Genomic DNA, 19,984 nt, shown 5'->3' with positions numbered 1-19,984 from the left:
ATTCCAGTATCTCCTTCCTCTCCCCTCCCAACCACTAACTCACCTCCCCCAACACTGACCCCCCACCTTCCTGCCAGCTGTGAAACAAGTCTCTTGATATGGTCAAATGACTCCCAGGGGACAAAATCACCCTGGTTGAGAAGACATTTGAAAACACTCATAAAAGACCTTCTTCATATAGTCTTTTCCCACCCACATCTCGTGGCAACTCCACTGAAGCAGTCCAAGCAGCCCTTTTTTCCTGACCTTTCAGATTCCAGTAGTCCATATTAAATCTAAGTTACCTCATTAAAAAAAAAAAATTGTTTTAAGTTTATTTGAGAGAGTGGGGGAGGGGCAGAGAGAGAGAGAGAGAGAGAGAGGGAGAGAGAGAATCCCAAGCAGGCTCCTTGCTGTCAGCACAGAGCCCAATGCAGGGCTCAAACTCATGAACCATAAGATTATGACTTGAGCTGAAACCAATAGTAAGGCACTTTGACTGAGCCACCTAGGCGCCCCTAAGTTACTTCATTTTTAGCATGAAGTCCAATGATGTGTCACCACTCTACCTCTTCTGTTATGGCTGACAGCATTGCCCTTGTAGGGTAAAAGCAGTGGAATGAAACTATTTTTTAAAGTTTATTTATTTTGAGAGAGAGACAGAGACAGAGAGTGCATAAGCAGGGGAGGGGCAGAGAGAGAGGAGAGAGAGATTCCCAAGAAGGCTATGTGCTCAGTGCAGAGCCCGACGTGGGACTCGATCCCACAAACCGTGAGATCATGACCTGAGCTGAAATCAAGAGTCAGACACTCAACTGATTGAGCCACCCAGGTGCCCCAGTAGAATGAAACTATGAATAAACTGTCAGGGCTCCAGATCATGGATTTCTTTCATACCTACAGACCAGCGAAGAAAACTGTATCATGAAGGGATGTATGGAGTGAGGGGTAGTTGGTCATTTCTATGTGATGGCGGTAGCTCCATAGGTATTCTTGGGGTATAAAGTTCTGTCTTCCCAATTAGTAAGTTCCCTAGAGGTTAGAAGGTCATATTTTTCTACCTTGCTTTTGCATTTAACAAATGGCTGACCCAGCACAATACACCTATCAAAGCTGACTGACAAAATGGTACTTCTTAGAGAAGGGGAAAAATGGGCAAAAACTTGAACAGATACTTCAGGAAAAGGCTTTATAGGAACGACAAATGTTCCCATGAAAAGATGCTCAATATCATTAGTCATTAGGAAATGCAAATCACAATTACAATAAGGTCCTACTGCACACCTATTAGAACGTGTGAAATGAAAGACCGACCTTACCAAGTATTAGAAGAATGTGTAGTGAAGGAAAGCTCGTGCGCTGCTGGTACGGGTGTGAAAGAGGACAGACACTAGAAAACAATTTGAGTTTCTTTAAAAGTTAAAAATATTCTCATCACGTAGATCCAACCATCCCACTCCTAGGTATTTACTGAAAACAAATGAAAGTATATGTCTATACAAAGACTTGTACACAAATGTCTATACCCACTTCATTTTAGGAGCCCCCAAATGGAAATAACCCAAATGTCCATCAAAGGGTAACTGTATAAACAAACTGGTGTATCCATACGATGAAATACTCAACAATAAAAAGAATGGATTATTGATATATGCAACAACATGGATGAATATCAAAATAATTATGCTGAATGAAAGAAGCCTAAAAAAGGAAGGAACATACTGTATTCCATCCATACATAATTCTAAAAAATGCAAATTTATAATAATTTATAGGAATTTCTAGCACAGATTGTCTGGAGATGATGGCAGGGTGCAGGGAAGTGTGGAAGGGAGGAATTACCAAAACACACAAGGCAACTTTTTTGGGTGATATGTTCGTTATATTGATTGTGGTGATCATTTCACAGGTGTGTACATGTTAAAACATATGTACAACTGTATACCTTTGCAGTTTACTGTACATCAGTTTCCCTCAATAAAGCTATTTAAAAAGTCATAACTGATTATATTGCAGATTTGAGGCAAATAAATTTTAAAATATAGATGAAATGGTTAATTTTCTAGGCGAATATTAGATCACCAAAATTGACCCCCATTATAAATAGAAAGCCCAAAAGGGCTTTTTATTTATTTATTTTTAACAGTTATTCATTTTTGAGAGAGAGACACAGAGAACGAGGGGGGGAGGGCAGAGAGAGAGGGAGACACAGGATCTAAAGCAGGCTCCAGGCTCTGTGCCACAGAGCCTGATGTGGGGCTCAAACCCACGAACCACAAGATCATGACCTGAGCTGAAGTCAGATGCCCAACTGACTGAGCCGCCCAGGTGCCCTCCAAACAGACTATTTTTTAATGGAAGAAACAGAGAAGGTTACCAAGGAACTATCCCACAGAAAAGCACTCAGCCCAGATGGTTTTACATCAGAATTCAAACTTCAGAGACTAGCTAATTCCAATGCTCTATAAATTGTTCTAGAGTATTAACAATGAACAAAAATGTAATTACTTTAAAAATGCAGTTAAAATGTTGAAACCTAGGGGTGCCTGGGTGGCTCACTTGGTTAAGCATCTGGCTTCATCTCAGGTCATGATCTCATGGCTTGTGGGTTCAAGCCCCGTGTCCGGCTCTGTGCTGACAGCTGGGAGTCTAGAGCCTGCTTTGAATTCTTCCCCTTTCTCTCTGCCCCTCCCCTGCTTGCACTCCGTCTCTCTCTCTCTCAAAAATAAATAAAACAGTTTTTAAAAATTTATAAAATGTTGAAACCTAAACCTGAAAAATATAGTACAAAAAAAAATTACAGACCAATTTCACATAAACATTGAAGAAAATGGAGTAAATAAAATATTAGCAGTCAAACTCATTAACACATTAAGAAAAGAATACACCATGACTAAGCAGGACTTATTGCAGGAATGCAATGTTGGTTCAATATTAGAAAATCCTTACACATAATATAATAATGAAGTTAAAAAATAATTTTAAAAAAACGTGATTTCTATAGATGCTAAAAAGACCTGTTATAGAATGCAGTCCATCTTCTAAATGGACTGTAATACCTATGCAAAAAAAAAAAAAAAATAGGGATGTACAGCAAATATACTCAGAATTCTGAAATAATCATTGCAAAGTTTAAAAATCTATATTTATTCCTATATTTAGGAATTCCTAAATTCCTATATTCCTAAGTATTCCTGTATTTAGTAACCTAGTATAAAATACATAAGCCTCATTCTCTCTCATAGAGATTGGGCTATATTAACAACTTGCTGAAAAGCTTCTAAACATCCTTTCCCCGTTTAGTTTGTTTCAGAACTGAAAAGGATAATAAGCAAGTTACATAAAGTATTAGCCTTCACATTATATAATGTATTATCTATAAGGGGAAATATCTTCATCATTATTTCTCAATTTCACTATCTTAAAAACAACAACAACAATTAAACCAAAGCTGGAAAATATATACTCTGAAGGATACTTGCATGGCCTTATGCTGGAGAACACAGAAGCAGTCCCAAATTTAGGGGAGCATCAAACAAATTAATGACGTGGTTCTTCATTACATGTACTGAAACTTTATAAATGTGATTTGTGTGTCCTGGGGTACAGACACAAACCTATTCAGCCCATAAACAAGTAAAATAAAATGACCACAGTAGACAGTAATCTGCTCTTGTTGAATGAAGCTCTGAGAAGAGCATGTCTGGGAGAAACATGTCCCCAGTGTGCACTGTCACCCAGGAGACAGTGTCCCAAGTCCTGACATGCAGGTGAGCAGCTCATTTCAAAATTCCTGGTTGCTCACATCTATAGACTCCTCTAGATAGCAAGAAAGAACTGCTGACCTTTCCTTTTCTTGACCTGAGGCACCCACTGAATGTTTTTATTGGCCAAATTGGGCAATTAAGAATACCCATTCCATGGGGAATGGAACCTGTGCACTTATATTAAATTAATTTTTCAATACTGTGGAGATTCTGTTGTTGAGATTTGGTCTCTGCCCATACAACTTCCTGTGATCCTGCCATTTATAAGAACCTCTCTCCTACGGATTCACTGATGTTTACCAAGGTGGAACCACCCTGAAGACTTCCATACTCCTCACACTGTCTGGGTTTCTCTTTAGTGCGAATTCTCCACTGCTGAATGATAAAGCTGGTGATTCCATGCAAAGCATGCCCACATTCATCCCGCTGACAAGATCTCCCTCCTGCGTAGACTCTCTGGTGCAGTCGGTCCTGACTTCTGGGTCAAGGTGTTCCCATTTCCTTCACGTACAGTTCGTTGAGGTTCTGTGCTGAATGAAGGCCTCCTCACAGTCACCACACCTATGCAGTCTCTCGTTTATGTGGATTCTCTGATGTAAAATAAGGCCACAATACATGAAAGCATGCCCACACTCCTAACACGGAGCACTTTTCCTTGTGGTGGGTCCCCTGGCAGGAAAGGAGGGACCCGCTACAAAGAAAAGCCTTTCCAAACCTGTTGCCTTCAAGGAGGTTCTCTGCGGCATCTGTATTCCCTGATGCTGAGTAAGGACTCACCAGTTACTAAAGCTGCTACTACACTTACCGCATAGATGTTGCAGTTCTAGAGAGATCCCACCACAGCATTTCACATCTGCAGAATTGGAAACAAGTCCTTATTTTTATTCTTAGTATAACCATCTAAAAAAACGCACAGATAATTCAAATGTCAGTTGTCTCTTCTGCTGAGATAATGAGACTAAAAATGAAGAACAGTGACAAAGGTAAAACCCAGTTTTACTTAAAGTACACGCCTTTATGTATCTAAACTGTCATCTCAGGTTGGCAAAGTGCCCAAAAAGGCACGTGAGGTTCCACTTTGAGTGAGGAGAGACAGCTGGGCAGAAAGTTTGGAAGAGCAAGGAGGATTTTCCCACAAAATGTGACAAAGAACCAGGAAGGTATAATCAAAAAACTTAAGAAGAGATCAGTTTGAATCTAGACATAAAAAATAGAATATAATGAAATCAAGAGAAATTTTAATTTGTTAGGACTACTTAAAAGGATCATTTATACCAACTGAAATGTACCTAGGCCACTACTACAGACGAATAAATGCTCTACAAATATTGGTTGAGTGAATCAATGAATAGTGGGATATGACAAAAGTTAACTTGAAGCAACAGCTAGGTTTCAGTTATAAAATGCACACTGTTTTGATATGGGAAAATGTTTCAAAATTACATACTATTTTGATATGGAAAAACTAAAGTGGGGAAAAATAATTTTCCCAGTAATGTTCAGGACTAAAACATAAGAAAGCAGCACTTTGAAGTAAAGTAGCTGAATAGGTCAAACCAAACAACAAAACTGCTCACAAACATAGCTGAGTTTCCACCTAAAGAACTGGGCAGACAACAAGGAGACAGGGGCAAGTTTTCAAGGGAAAGGACATGAACTAATGAGAGACCCAAAAAGCTTCTTTTCAAGGATCTCTTCTCTCTGTAGACACCCTTTCTCACTGGCTTTCTGTTTCAAAAGGCAATAATGATGAAAGTCAAACTAAAACTGGGTCTTAACAGGCTGCATGTGAAGCCTCGGATTCCGAAGTACTTTCTCTGCCATATCTTGTTCTATCCTTTAGCCTGGACCCTAGAGCCAATAGGATGAAGCTGGTCTTGGAAAACTGAATTTGAAGTTAAACACTCAGTAAAAACACCCAAACAACAACCCAGCATCGGAAGTTTCCCGGTGTGCACAAATACCAGGGCGAATTAAAGCCCCGAGGGAGGCGCTGGGTTTTCGCTTCAGAGACATATGGTGGATCCTACAGTTCAGCTTTACTGCTTTCTGTGCCATTCCAGAAGGCTGTCACTAGTCAAGCCATAACATAAGCGATTATCCTGACCCTTTCCACCTGATGGCTTTCCCTCCAAGCTGTCTCCAACTTCTCTAGCACAAGTGATGCCTCTTCTCCACATTCTGGGTATTATTCCTGCCTAGGGATAATACCCCTAGGTAGGTGTCAGGACCTACTTCAGCACCTGCTCCTTGGTCTGTTTCTGATCTCAGCACCTGCAAGTAAAGTTCTCTGAGTCTTCTGGCAGCCCCGGGGTGGGGGGCAGGCAGCTATCTTGGGTAGTAGCAACTTAAAAGTCTGAAGGAATATCCGTGACTTCTTTGTCAGCGTGGTCCCAGGCACAGCCCTCTCCCTCGGCCATCAGTCACGTTAGGGACCTTCCCACAGGAGGAACCCCATTCTGGAATGAGAGCACTCAGGAGAAGATTCACTCCAGCTTGAGGTTCACGCTGGTTTTTCAGAAGTATTTCCTTGTAGTCGGTCTTCTTCCTGGAACACAAAATAAGATTGTTAACAAAACCTCTAAACTTTGTTAAGCTCTTTTTTTACTCAAGAACTCACTACTCAGACAATGCACTGAAAGAAAAAGGAACTTTGTTAGGAAGCTAAATACATTAGAAGAGTGGGAGTGGCTTTGCAAATTATTAGCTAGCACCCTATGCTAAAATATTTTACTTCCTAAATATTAGTTAATAAAGCTTGAAAGACCATGACGCTCTTCCCTTCGGTTCTTCCCAGAGAATCCCAAATAAATGGTAAGAGGATAACATGAGAAATGAGAAAATAATAACAGCTAATATTTATTTAAAAGTGACTACAAATTTACTCATTTAAGTAGACACTATTATAATTCCACTGACAGCTGAATGATACTGTGGCACAGAGGGATCAAATCGTTTGCCAAATCACATAACCGGGAAGTGGCTTCTAGTCGTGAGTCAGATCACCTCCCCAGCCACTCTCAGTGTCCCACAGCCAAGGTATCCTAATACAATTCAAAACTCGGAGGCCATCCTTGACTTCCCCTGGAACCCTGAATTCTGACCGAAGCCCCCCCCCCCCCCCCCCCCCGCCCCCGCAGTCCCAGATGCCGGGTCAGAGGCGGAGCCAGCCCGGCGCGCGCAGGTGCACCGCCCCCTCTCCCGATACAGGTGCGCGCCGAGGCCGGCGGAGCGCGCGCTTCCCGGTCAGCTGCGGGGCCCCAGCCGCGGCGCCGCCGGTCTCCTCTAGGAATCTGGAGGCTTTCTCCTCTCGGTGGTTGCCTGGCAGAGTCCCCGCCCCGCAGAGCATCCCGGCGGGGCCCACCTCCCGCCGCACGACCGAGCCAGAGCCGCCTTCCCCCACCCCCGAAGACGAAGGGCGCGAACCTGGGCCGCGTCATCTCCGGTAACCACGGGGAGGCCTGTCCCCACGGAGGACAGTGACTGCGGGACTGGGTGGCGCACCTGGCACCAGTCCTGGGGGAACTGCGCGCGGGGACGGGTGACCCCTGCGGCGGGCGCTCCCGGTGACCGAACACCGCAAACGGCCGTACAGCACCTCAGAGGCGCTAAGCGCCGTCCAAGTGCTTCGCGTGTAACCCACTCAGCCCACCTGACTGCCCCAGGAGATGGTGGCACTATTGCCATGTTCCCCAAGGGGAAAGTGAGACACAAGGCTAGTAAACCGCTTGCCCAAACTCACTCAGCTGGAATTTACAGTAAACTGCAAGCTGCCACTTTTAGCGGGTATGAAATGATGAGATACCTGCTCCTAAGTATCTCAGTGAAGTAGGCACACTGAAGCACTAGCTCAAAAAGTAAAATATGCGTATCAGGCTTAGAGAGGAACCAGTAAACACCTAACCCTTGGTTGTTACTAGTTACCTTCTAGTACAGTTACCTAACTAGTAGTTAGGTTACTGGTTACTAGTAACCTTGACTTAGAAAGCCCTTGGGACATCCAGGACCAGGCCTTTTAGGCTAAAGACCTACCCAAAGACCACCTTCAACTGAGACGGGCAGAAGACGAGCCTTGACTGAAGGGCTGATGGGCGTTCAGACCCATGGGTGAGAATCAATGGTTTCCATGAAATCAAGGGAAAACTCCTGGCTTTCAACGGTGGTCTTATGTGAGCTAAGGAGCTGAGCAACTGAGGAGCTGAAAATACTCATCACGGTTGGCTTTGTCAAAATCTTATTGTATGTATAAAACACACACATTTTTATAAAATATATTCACACGTACTCTCCATATATTTACAGAAATATATGTGTAAAAAATGTGCAAGGACTCCTTACCAATTATACCCAGTATTTGGAATGGCAGGATCTACAGAAATTCCAATAAAAGGAACTGCTAGAGCAGCTGTGACAGAACTTTTCAGTGCCAAAGGACGGACGTTGAAAGTAAAGGTTATCGCATGATTATCACCAAGTTGAACACGCACTTGTTGCTCCAATTCTGGGCTGTGGGGACAGGACAGGCACCTCAAAGAACGACTTTATGTAATAATGATGGGTTCTTTCATCTTAGAAGTGGTATTAGCTACATAGAAGAGATCCATTTGGGCTACTGGGTAGATCCAAAACGGGACAGCTTTCTGATGTGCATCAATGGAGACTGCCAAAAATCTCCTATTGTGTCAGAAAGGAGAGTGAATTTCAGCTCTAAGCCAGGAGGGGGATCCCTTTCTCTAAAGAGCCCATTTTTAGCGGAAACGTCTACTGTGGACACCCTCCTCGTGAGGCAACAAGAATTAGGGCTCATGTTATGCTGACCAAACCTCATCCAAGAGTTGGTATGCAGAGAGGGTGGTGGTGGTATTATTAGCCTTGGGTGTTTGGACCCAGGACTCTGGGGTTTCTGAACTATCTTCCAGAATAGTGACAGATTTCCCAGATAAATACTTGATTATGACTGCAACACAGGGTTCCTTCAACTGAACTAGACAAGGAAGCATGGGCTCTGGAACTGGGCCGCTGGCCTTCCAATCTTGGCCCCACCACATTCTAACTTTGTGACCTGAGGCAGCTTCAACTCCTCCAATTCACGGCTAAAAATAAAACCATGTGAAGCACTTTAGTAATGCCTGGCCCTTAATAAGCTGTTAATGTTAACATGTTACTAACAAACCCTTTTCTTGACTCCAAAAGATGGCCAATAAGGACTCTGACTCTAAGAGTTCTGGAACAGATCATCTATGGACCGTAACAGGAGGCTACTTCCATTCAGGGTACGGGAGTGCAGAGCTGCCCCACGTTCTGGTACCTTCGTGCTCTCCACCTCTGCCCTCAACACACAGCGGACATTTCTCAATTTGGAGCCCTGCTCAGTCCCACTTTTTCCGCATTAGCTTTATCTCATACCCAAAATTCCAGGAGCCTGTTCCTACAACTGAGGTTTCTTTTGGAGGAGGCCCATCTTTCTTCCCTTTGCAACCCCTATTACACCCCCTGGAGCTCCTGTTTGTCACGTTACTTTTCATCCCGAGCCTCCTTCACTTTTCACTGCTTTAGCAATTTGATTCTCCCCCAAACCCTACAGGAGCTTTTTGTCTTAAACACTGAATATCTTGTTTACCTTGAATCAACCAGAAAAGAGAAGCCAGTCAATCTCACTCTTATCCTTAATGTTATTTCCAAGCCACCGCTTTGCGTTCATCATTTGAGTGTCGCACCAATTGCTCAAGCTGGCTGTTACGTCACTACTCTGGACTGACATTATTTCTACCTTGGACTTGCTTCGGTGTCCTTTTTCCTTTCCGTCCTGCCACCTGTTGTTGATGGTTTCAAAATCTGCAAAGATAAGCTATTCAAACGACCCTAGAGCCTGTCGCTGTTCTACGTCTACCTTTTATTCAGAACGTCGTACTGTGGACTTCACTGTGAGGCATTCTCTGTGCACCGCACTCCCCAATTCTGTGTCTAACCTCGGTCACGTCCTCCACTTGCCCCTCAGGGTCTCCTACCCCTGTGTTGCCCATTTAGCTCCAATTGTTCTATTTTCTTATCCTGGATAGTTTGAGCCCCTTTGATGTCTACCTGGAAACGCCAGGTCACTCACCTTTTCTTGGTAGTGCAACTACATTTAAGCACAAGAAACAACCAGAACAAAACCCCCACCTTTATTTTTAACCAAGTTATGAACTGTATCCTATATGATAGGCATATCCCACTCTTCTGGATCTTTGTCTAGGGTTCATTCATATTAAGCAAATAAAGGTGTTAGAGGCAAATGGAGGAACATGTCTGCCCTGAGAGGATGTGTTTAGCAGCAGATGAAGGGCGGAACCCACAGATAACAGCACTGAGAGCCAAAAGCAAGTTTAAATTAAGAGTCGTGTTCCAGTGAGCAGTAAGATTAGAGGTTTGAGGTTACTATGAAGAGTAACTTCGGTCCGGATAACATGTCCGAAATCAGGCAAGGTGACAAGCATGGACAGCATCTGAAGGACATTCTCATTTGGGTTCTCATCTCTGAGCAACGTCCCCTCCAACAAAGAGCTTGCAAGAGTGAGAGACGCATGGCAGGGGAAGCTGGGAAGAGAACAGGAACACACCCGGCTGAGAGCCCCCAGCCTCACTCAGGGAACAAACTCAGTTTTCTTGAGGTAAAAAAGGAGGTACCCAACCCCAGCTGCCTCGACGCCTTCTGTGTGCAGCTCCGATGTTGGTCTTAGGATATAACACCTCAAGGGTCCTCAACTTGAGAATGAGCTGTTTTTCAAATGCTCATTTGCTTTCCTCTATTGTGAACTCAGGATGTTTTCCCTTAGTCACAGAAATTCCAATCCCAAAAGCAAATCTGACACACAATGTACCTAAATTATAGTACTAATACCATTATTATTATTATTATTATTATATTATGAAAATGTGCTCACACTTAAAGCTTAGAAGCTAGAACGTATCAATTTCTCCAGGGACTTCTGGTTCCAACCAGTGATGATACTGTGTTCTGGATAGGGTGATGGATAGAGGGGCAAGAGATGGGGGCTGTCGGGAAAGGGGGGCAGAGTACATACAGGAGTGGGGAGGAAACAGGATAGACATGGCAGCTGGACAGAACGGCAGTTAGGAGTAAAGACGTTAACTACCCTCATTTCTCCCCGTCCCTTGTGTGTCTCACCACTTCAGGCCCACTAAGGAGCTAGAGGTGTGGGGAGAAGAGGATCCTGGAGTTGTGTGGGATGATCTGGGGGAGGGGGCGTGGGGACAGTCCCAGAAGTTGTAGGGCCTGTTGCGGTGAGGTACAAAGAGAAGGAAATCAGAGGACATGTCAATGAAGATTAAAAATAATCTCTGTAAATAAAAAGATAAACCGGGTGCCTGGGTGGCTCAGTCAGTTAAGCATCTGACTCTGGATTTCAGCTCAGGTCATGATCCCAGGGCTGTGGATTCAAGCCCCTCCTCGGGCTCTGCACTGTCAGTGCAGAGTCCTCTCTCTCACTCCCTCTCCAAATAAACAAACATTAAAAGAAAAAAAAAAAAAAAAAGATAAACTGAGCAGGAGCCACGTGTGCGTGCCTGTTGTCCACGACTGAGTCACAGGCCCTCATCTACAACAGAACTGCTTACTCAGTGATACGGGAGTCCGGTCAACTAGCTTTTGGTTGATGTTTTTGCACAAGCCTCAAGGGATAGAGTCACCAATCTTTGGCTCTTTTATGTGCTCAAGAAGGTATACAAACCAAAAAATTGTAAACCAGTTTTGAAGAGCAACTATTAGGGAATTCAGAACATAAGCTGGGAAAAAAGAGAGGTTAGGAGCAAACCAGAACACCAGCACTCTCCCCTAACTAACACACAGCCTTGTGCTCTAGTGCCTCACAATGTTAGGTCAGTCTCCGATTTCCTTAAGACTTAAGTTGGAAGAGGTGGAAAGGCCATCCCGAAGCCCCTGATGCTGGATGGCTAATTTCCCTGTTCACTCCTGTCCTTCAGAGCTTTCCCCAAGCTAAGAATCTGCAGTGGCCTGTGTTTAGTGGCCCGTGTTCACGCTTCCCCACCTCACAGGCGACCATGAAGGCAGCTGCGATTCAATGCAGTGTTCCTCGAATTTTAGAATCAGGTGACTGTGGAGCTTGGAGAATGGGGATTCTCGGCCCCCGCCCCAGACTTCACGAAGCAGGATGTGAGGGGGTTGCACGCATCTTAACCAAACTCCACAGGGGACTCTGACGTGCACTGAAGGGGAGAACCACGAGAGCAAGGGACAGGACAAGTCAGAGACCTACTGCCGGTCCCTCCCTGTGACACTGTAGCTAGGTCACCCTCTCCAGAAGCAGGCGTACCCTCACTTTTAAAACAGAGAAGGATTTTAATTTACAGGCAGATCTTAGGAGTTAAGAAAAGGGCTTTGTGCCTTTTATAAGAGGCACCGTCCGCGCCCTCCCAGCCCGGCCCAAGCCGTTCCCAGGGTATCTCTGCCACCGCCCACCCGAACAGATGCCCCACCTCAGGCTGCCACTGGCGCCACAAGCCCTGAGCGTCCTCGCCTCCCCCTACGTGGGCTTTACCCTGGTTTCCACCCCGCCTTCCAAATCTGCCCACTGAACCCCGATCTTCAATACAATCTTGGCTGACCCGCTCAGGCATTGGTGATCCGTCCTTCAGAACGGACAGCACTGGCCGCCACCCGCCACCTCACGGACACGCGGCTCAGATCACTTCTGCCGTCCTGCAGTCCGATCTAAGCTCACACGTGACCTGACGGACCCCAGGCTCCACCGTAAACTGGCGAGAAGAGGACTTTCGTGTTACGCTCTTTGTCCTACACACCAGCTGACGTCACGCGCGGCACACGGCGAACCCTTTACAAGACGTCTGAGGTGTCCTTGTAGCAACGGTGACTGCCGTTGGAATCACTCCCCAGCTAGTATTCCTCTCCAGCCTGTACTCTGGGACACAGCGTCCCCGTGGTCATCCCAGAAACAGACTCCTCCCCTTCGTGGACAGTCCGCTGCTGCCTGCGAGCTGAGGGCTGCCTGAACGACTCCCCACACTCATTAGAGGGAGCACCTCTACTATGGATTCTCTGGTGTTTGCTAAGATCTGACCTCTGTCTGAAGGCTTTGCCGCACTGGTCACATCGGTAGGGTTTCTCCCCAGTGTGGATCCTGTGATGCTGAATGAGGCTGGTGATGCCTCGGAAGGCGTTCCCACAGTCGTCACACTTGTACGGCCTCTCTCCGGTGTGGGTTCTCTGGTGTTCCGTGAGAACTGATCTCTGAGTGAAGGCCTTCTCACACTTATCACACTTGTAAGGTCTCTCTCCAGTGTGAACTCGCTGATGTTCTACAAGGCTCGTCCTCTGAATAAATGCTTTTGCACATACGTCACACTTGTAAGGTTTCTCCCCCGTGTGGATTCTCTGATGCTGAACAAGGCCACTCTGACTGAAGGATTTCCCACACTCCCTACACTGATGGCACTTTTCTTTGTGGTGGATCTCCTGGTGGGAAACCAGGGAGGAGTTATAAACGAAGGCTTTCCCGCACTCGCTGCACTCATAGGGCTTTGCCCCAGTGTGAACTCCTTGGTGTTGAGTGAGTATTGAACGCCGACTAAAACTTTTATTGCACTGAGCACAATGGTATGGTTTGTCTCTCGTGTGGATCTTGAGATGGTGAAAGAGGCCCGCTTTCTGGCTAAAGGCTTTGCCGCATTCGTTACAGTGGTAGTGTTTCTCTCCTGTGTGGAGCCTCTGATGTTGGTTAAGAGCTGACCAGCGGCCAAAGGCTTTGCCACACTCGTGACATTTATATGGTTTCTCTCCGGTGTGTATTATTTTGTGCCGAATCAGCACAGTTCTCCCACGGAAAGTTTTCCCACATTCCTCACATTTGTAGGGCCTGTCTCCAGTGTGGACCCTCTGATGTTCTAAGAGGTTCGAGTGCTGACCGAAGGCTTTTCCACACTCCTCGCACTCATGAGGTTTTTCTCCTGGACAGACCCTCTGCTGTTCAGTCAGACGGAGTCTGTTCTCATCACCCGCAGACTGTTCACCTTCCCTGGAGGGTCCAGAAGACTCTTCTGTTTCTGCTTCGGATCCGTAAGCTTCTCTGCACCTAGCCGACCGGGACATGGCACTTTCAAATCCGCTACACATATTCCCCTGTGGTGCTGCTTCTTCAGACACTTCTTGCTTTAGAGTTAAATTCCTGTACTTATTTCCAGTCTCAACACCTGAAACTGCAATGGATCACGGTTACTAGTTTGCACCTCATTAGACAACATATTCACCTCACCAGACACTCATTATCCAGGTGAAAAACATGTTAAGAACCCGGAGTTTCTGCAGGACTGTACAATGGTATTAGAACATCCAACAGACCTAATACATAAAACACTCCAAAAATTGTTATGGAAAAGACCAATAATCCAATAAAAACTGGGGACAGGAAAAGTTGTTTCCAGGAAAGGAAATACAACAGCTCTTAAAGATGCCCACCTCAAAATAAGGGAAAAGCAAATTTGAGTATTGAGGTACAATTTGCACCCATCACCTCCACCCATCAGTAGAACACTGTTCATGCAATGGGTATACATCGCCAGTGGGAGTGTCAACTGACCCGGGCTTCATACAGACCAACTTGCCAATGTCCATCAAAATGACAACTGTATTTAACCTTGGGGCTAGAATTCCACACATGGGAATTTATACTGAAGTACTCACACACGCTCACCACAGCACTACCTGTTAGAGCAAATCACTGGGGACAACTGGGGAATGGACAAGTTAATTGTGTGGTTCATCCATACATTAAAAATTTTTTTTTTTTTAACATTTATTTTTGAGAGACAGAGAGAGACAGAGCATGAGCCGGGGAGGGGCAGAGAGAGAGAGAGAAGGAGACACAGAATCTGAAGCAGGCTGCAGGCTCTGAGCAAGCTGTCAGCACAGAGCCTGACGCAGGGCTCGAACCCACAAACCATAAGATCATGACCTGAGCCGAAGTCGGATGTTCAACTGACTAAGCCACCCAGGCACCCCCATCCGTACATTTTAATATTAAGGTGCTGTTAGGAAATAAAAAATATGGGGCGCCTGGGTGGCGTCCGTCTGACTCTTGATTTCGGCTCAGGTCATGATCTCATGGTTGTAAGATAGAGTCCAGAGTCGGGCTTTGCTCTGAGTGTAGAGCCTGCTTGGGACTCTTTCCCCTGCTGCCCTTCCCCCACTCATGTGCGTGCATGCATGCTCTATTTAAAAATTTTTTTAGGGGCGCCTGGGTGGCTTAGTCGGTTAAGCGTCTGACTTCTGCTCAGGTCACGATCTCACTGTCCGTGAGTTTGAGCCCCGCGTCGGGCTCTGTGCTGACAGCTCAGAGCCTGGAGCCCGTTTCAGATTCTGTGTCTCCCTCTGTCTGCCCCTCCGCTGCTTGCACTCTGTCTCTCGCATTGTCTCAAAAAATAAACATTTAAAAAATAATAAATAAATAAAATAAAAATTTTTTTAAAAACACAAACCTTTACCATCTTAGTAATAAAGAGAAGAAAATGTATTTGCTTGAATGTGGAAAAACGTATACATATAAAAAGATCTCTAGGGAAGCACATACAAGAAACAGAACAGTGACAACTCATCTCAGGGCAGGGAGAAGACCAGATGGCCGAGGGAATGAGTGGAAGGAAAACTTGTCACTGGGTAACTTTAAATTTTTATCTTTTAACTATAAGAATTTTTACCTATTTTTAAAAATTAAAAGTAGAGAACACAGAGATAAGGAATATGGGGTCTTTCGCACATTCACCAACTTAACATTCTGCCACATTTGCTGTTTCTCCTTTTCCTAAGAGTACACATATAGATGCTTTCTCCTGAACCATCTGAAAACTGCAGACATCCTGGGCCAAAACCTGGTTACTGAAGGCAGGAGGACAGTAGCACCATCTGACAGGATAAAGACCAGAAATAGCAGGGAAGTCAGTATGAAGGAAAGTAACTATCAGAAGGACTCAATTAAGCGATCTCATAAAATACTGCAGGAGTGGAGAACAAAATATTAACATGAAGAGAAAACGAGAGTTGAAGCGTGACAAACCGAACCAGCTGAGAGTCCGTGCACGAGAGGTCTTCCTGACTGTGACGAGGAGAAACGGTACACGGAACTAAAGAGGCCCCAGGTCCTGTGCCTGCCCGTCTTCCCTTCCTCCCAAGCTGCTCTGTCTTCCTTACCTTGTTCCTCCGGCTGGGCTCCAGGTCCTGGAGATTCATACTTCAGCCGGGCAACCCTGGATGGGAGGGACATGCCGGGCTCCCGTCCTGTTCCCACAAGGGCCGTCTCCTGCAAGAGCGTGTCCTGTTGCTCAGTGTGGACAGGGACACGGTGGCCACATTCATCCTGCCAACAGGAAACAACGGTGTAGGATCCGATCCGAGGCAGTGACACCCGGCTCTCCGGCACCTGCACTTCTTTCCAGACATCAGCCTGCTGTAACGCGCCTCATTCTTCAAGGCCTGTATACAAGCCACCTCCTCCAGGAACCCCGCCCTTCTGTTCTGAACCGCTAAAAAATGCTGCCTGTGCCACCGTCACGTCTTTGTCTTATGCTCAAAGTGGAGATGTGAGAGGAAGAAAATAGGAAGGAGAGAAGAGAAGGTAAAGGGAAGCAACGAGCACAAGAAAAGAACTTGGGGGAAATTAAAACAGAAGAGAAAAAGAAGAAAAGGACGGGGTAAGTGAAGAGAAATGATGGAGAAACGAGGCAAAAAGGCAGAGGGAACAAAGGAGAAAGAGGGAGGAAAGACAGGGGATGGGAGGAGGAAGCTGTTCCCTACAGTCTCTGCTCTTCTGAGGCTCCTCCCCCCACTTCCTTCCAGGAGATGACCTTGTTCTCTCCTTGTCCAAGGTCATGGTCACATCAGAGATCACCCACTCTTTTCTTCATCACCCCACATACACTTACTCCCTTCCACTTAGAGGAAGAGGACTTTGCTTCATCAAGGCCCGTACCTTGTAACCTCAACTCTTGCCTTCAACCCCATCCCTTCCTGCACCTCTGACCTCTGCTCCCTAAACTCACTCACTCTGGCTTCCACTCCTCCACGGAATCACTCCCTCTTGTATTTAAAAATAAATCGTATTTCCCCAGCGTGGTATGAAAGGCAGCGATTCGGGGGCCACTTAGTTGCTTCTTGGTTCAGGAGCTCCGTGTCCCTGGGTGGTTTCTCAGACCGTGCATGGCTCAGACTATGCATGAGGCACACTGCGGGGGCACCGGCATACAACAGACCCTCAAGTTACCCCCCAACCCTGCAACAGCTACATTCTGGGAGTAAGAAACCACCACACGCTGCTTCTACTTCCACCACAGCTTCGTTCTGTAACTTCTGACCCCAGAATAAGAGCCAAAGTCAGCAGGATGCTCTCAGAGGCGGACAGAAAAAGGTTTTCAGACCTCAAATTTGGAAGGAGAAAAAGGCCGCTACAGTGAGCTGTGCCTTCCTTCTGTCCCTGGATCTCTGGTGAGGCCTCAGAAATCAGGATGAAATTCCATCAGCCACCCCCAGCATGCTTTGAGGGAAAGGGCAGTACAAAGACAACATGTTTAAAACCAAATTACTTCTGCCCACACTTGGGAGTGCCAGTCTTTCTTCTGCTTCTCTTCCCATCTCCCTGGCCACTCCCTCTCAGTTTCCACCGTCCTGTCGATCCTTTTGTCCCACAGCTTCAGATATCACCCATATTATGACAAGCTCCAATTTTGTTATTTCCAGCACACATCCCTCTGCTGAGCGGAGCTGCTTGCCCAACTTTTCCAATTGGGTTCTAAGAGGAATCTACAATTCAACACATCCAAAACCTAGTAACTCTAGATTCCCGCCCCTACTCCAAACCTTCTTCTTTCCCCGCCTTTATCACCTCCTTGAATGACAAACCCATGTGACACGATGCGATGTTCAAAGAAACCCCCTCAAGATCCAGCTGCATCTCGCTGCTTCCACTGCTACTGTCACAGTTCAAGCCACTGGTACCTCCTGCCTGGATTAGTGCTGATTGGGCTTCCCGGCTTTGACCTTTGACCCTGGGCCTCCAGCACTCCCACCACGAACCCTAATCTAGGACTCTTCCAACAGAGCGGCTGGAGTCATTATTTTTAAAATTTAGGTCATAGGGCGCCTAGGTGGCTCAGTCGATTAAGCGTCCGACTTCGGCTCAGGGTCATAATCTCACGGTTCGTGGGTTCGAGCCCCGCGTCGGGCTCTGTGCCGACAGCTGGGAGCCTGGAGCCTGCTTCGGATTCTGTGTCTCCCTCTCCCTCTGCCCTCGTCCTCCTCATGCTCTTTCTCTCAAAAATAAATAAACATTAAAAAAATAAAAATAAATAAATAACATTTAGGTCAGATTAAACCTCTCTTCTGTTCAAAACCCTCCAATGACTTTCCATCTCAGAATAAAATCCAAAGTCCTTATAATGGCCTGTAAGTGCCCCCATGATGTGATCTCGTTATAACTACCTGATTTCATCTCCTATATCTCTACCACGATAAGCACATTCTCACCTGCCCACTATTTCCTCTGGCTGAATGTCCTCAGCCTAGGTGACTGCACAGCCTGATCTCTGCTCTAAATGTCACCCCATCTGGAAGGCCTTCCCTCACCAGTCTGTCAAAAGTCGCACAGTCTCCGCTTCATTCACTGTTTACCTTTTTTCCGCTTCGTTGCTGTTTTCATATAGGATTTATCTCCACCTGGCACCACCTGGTTACTACTCTCATTAGACTAGAATCTGTTTACAAGACAGAGGCAACTTCTGTGCTTTGTGCACTGCTGCGTTTCCAGTGCCTAGAATGGTGCCTGGTGCATGTTAAACATTCAATAAATGTCTTCTGAACGAATGAACTTTCCCCCAATCCACCATCCCCAATAGCCTTGAACTCTGTTAGGAGCACCTCAATTACACTAGTCTCTCAAGCTTGAAATCCCCCACGCTTAGCCTAGAATCGATGGCTCCGTAGAGAGTTTTCCCTTTTTTATCCATCTAATCTATCATCGTTTCCACTTAATACTTACCTAAGACATGCCTCATCCTTCACAGCCTCACCGTCTTGACTCTACTTCAAACTCAGATCTTCAAACTCTGCCACATGTTCCTCCCCCTTGCCAATGCTGGGTTGCATTTCTTGCTTTATTACTTCCCTGTTTTATACTCTTCATACCAAGACTTCTGAGTCTTGATTCTATTGACACGTTGGGTCAGAAAAATCCCTGTTACGAGACGCCATCCTATACGTTATAAGATATTCCAAAACATCCTTACCCTTTAGCCACTCGATGCCAGTAGCACCTCCCCCCACTATGACAACCAAAAATGTGCCAAGACATCACCAAATGCCCTTCAGGGCAGAAAACTGCCACTGGTTGAGAACTGCTGTCTTTTATCAGTGTTGGAACAAAATAGAACAGAATTCTACATACTTTGGTTAGATCCTGGCGTTAGAGAAGTTCACTTAAAGAGAAAAGGTTAGAAGCTTGTGTCCTACAGAACAGACTCTACACTCCACAGGTGATACTCAAGGTCCTGGACTCTGTTCTCAACCCTTCTACTCACTACCCATGTGTCGGACCTACCTGGGCTCTACTACTCCAGGAATCTCGTCCCTGCTCTCTGAACCTTCCTCTCTGCTCTGACCTCACATTCCTCCAAGATGGTGACCTTGATTTCTCCATCTTTTAATCCTTTAATGGATGCAGAGCAGTGGATATACCTGCAAGACCTTATTTCTTAATTACTTGTGTCCTGCAACAGAAGCGATGTCCCTTCCAAGAGACTGCTGCGCACCCCGTTACGCTCACTTAACATTTTCTCTTAGAAATCTTATTTCTAAAGAAGACATCCAGATGGCTCACACGTGAAAAAATGCTCAACATCACTCATCATCAAAACCACAATGAGATACCACCTGACACCTGTCAGAATGGCTAACAGTAACAGTAATGCTAGTCAGGCAACAACAGATGTTGGCGAGGATGTGGAGAAAGAGGAACCCTTTGCGCTGCTGGTGGGAATGCAAGCTGGTGCAGCCACTCTGGAAAACAGTATGGAGGTTCCTCAAAAAATTAAAAGTAGAGGGGCGCCTGGGTGGCTCAGTCGGTTAAGCGGCCGACTTCGGCTCAGGTCACGATCTCGCACTCTGAGTTCGAGCCCCGTGTCGGGCTCTGTGCTGACAGCTCAGAGCCTGGAGCCTGTTT

At 45.9% G+C, this 19,984-nt stretch overlaps 1 protein-coding gene across 2 annotated transcripts in view; it reads right to left on the bottom strand.

Moving 5' to 3' along the window:
* ZSCAN12 (zinc finger and SCAN domain containing 12) overlaps positions 1-19,984 on the bottom strand; it is a 57,599-nt gene that overhangs the window by 35,701 nt on the left and 1,914 nt on the right. Inside the window, exons 3-4 of one of the 2 annotated variants that reach the window (XM_049654707.1) lie at positions 15,967-16,132; positions 8,119-13,979 (exon numbers count right to left, since the gene is read on the bottom strand). The exons of the other annotated variant lie outside the window; for it this stretch is intronic. Coding sequence (XP_049510664.1) covers positions 12,661-13,979; positions 15,967-16,132 — 1,485 coding nt within the window. The 3' untranslated portion in view covers positions 8,119-12,660. Of the gene's footprint in view, positions 1-8,118; positions 13,980-15,966; positions 16,133-19,984 lie in introns of those variants that run through there. 2 annotated transcript variants of the gene reach the window in all.

This window comes from Panthera uncia (genome assembly GCF_023721935.1).
Source record: "Panthera uncia isolate 11264 chromosome B2 unlocalized genomic scaffold, Puncia_PCG_1.0 HiC_scaffold_25, whole genome shotgun sequence".
Lineage (NCBI taxonomy): Eukaryota > Metazoa > Chordata > Mammalia > Carnivora > Felidae > Panthera > Panthera uncia.
This window is presented reverse-complemented; position numbering and strand designations above follow the sequence as displayed.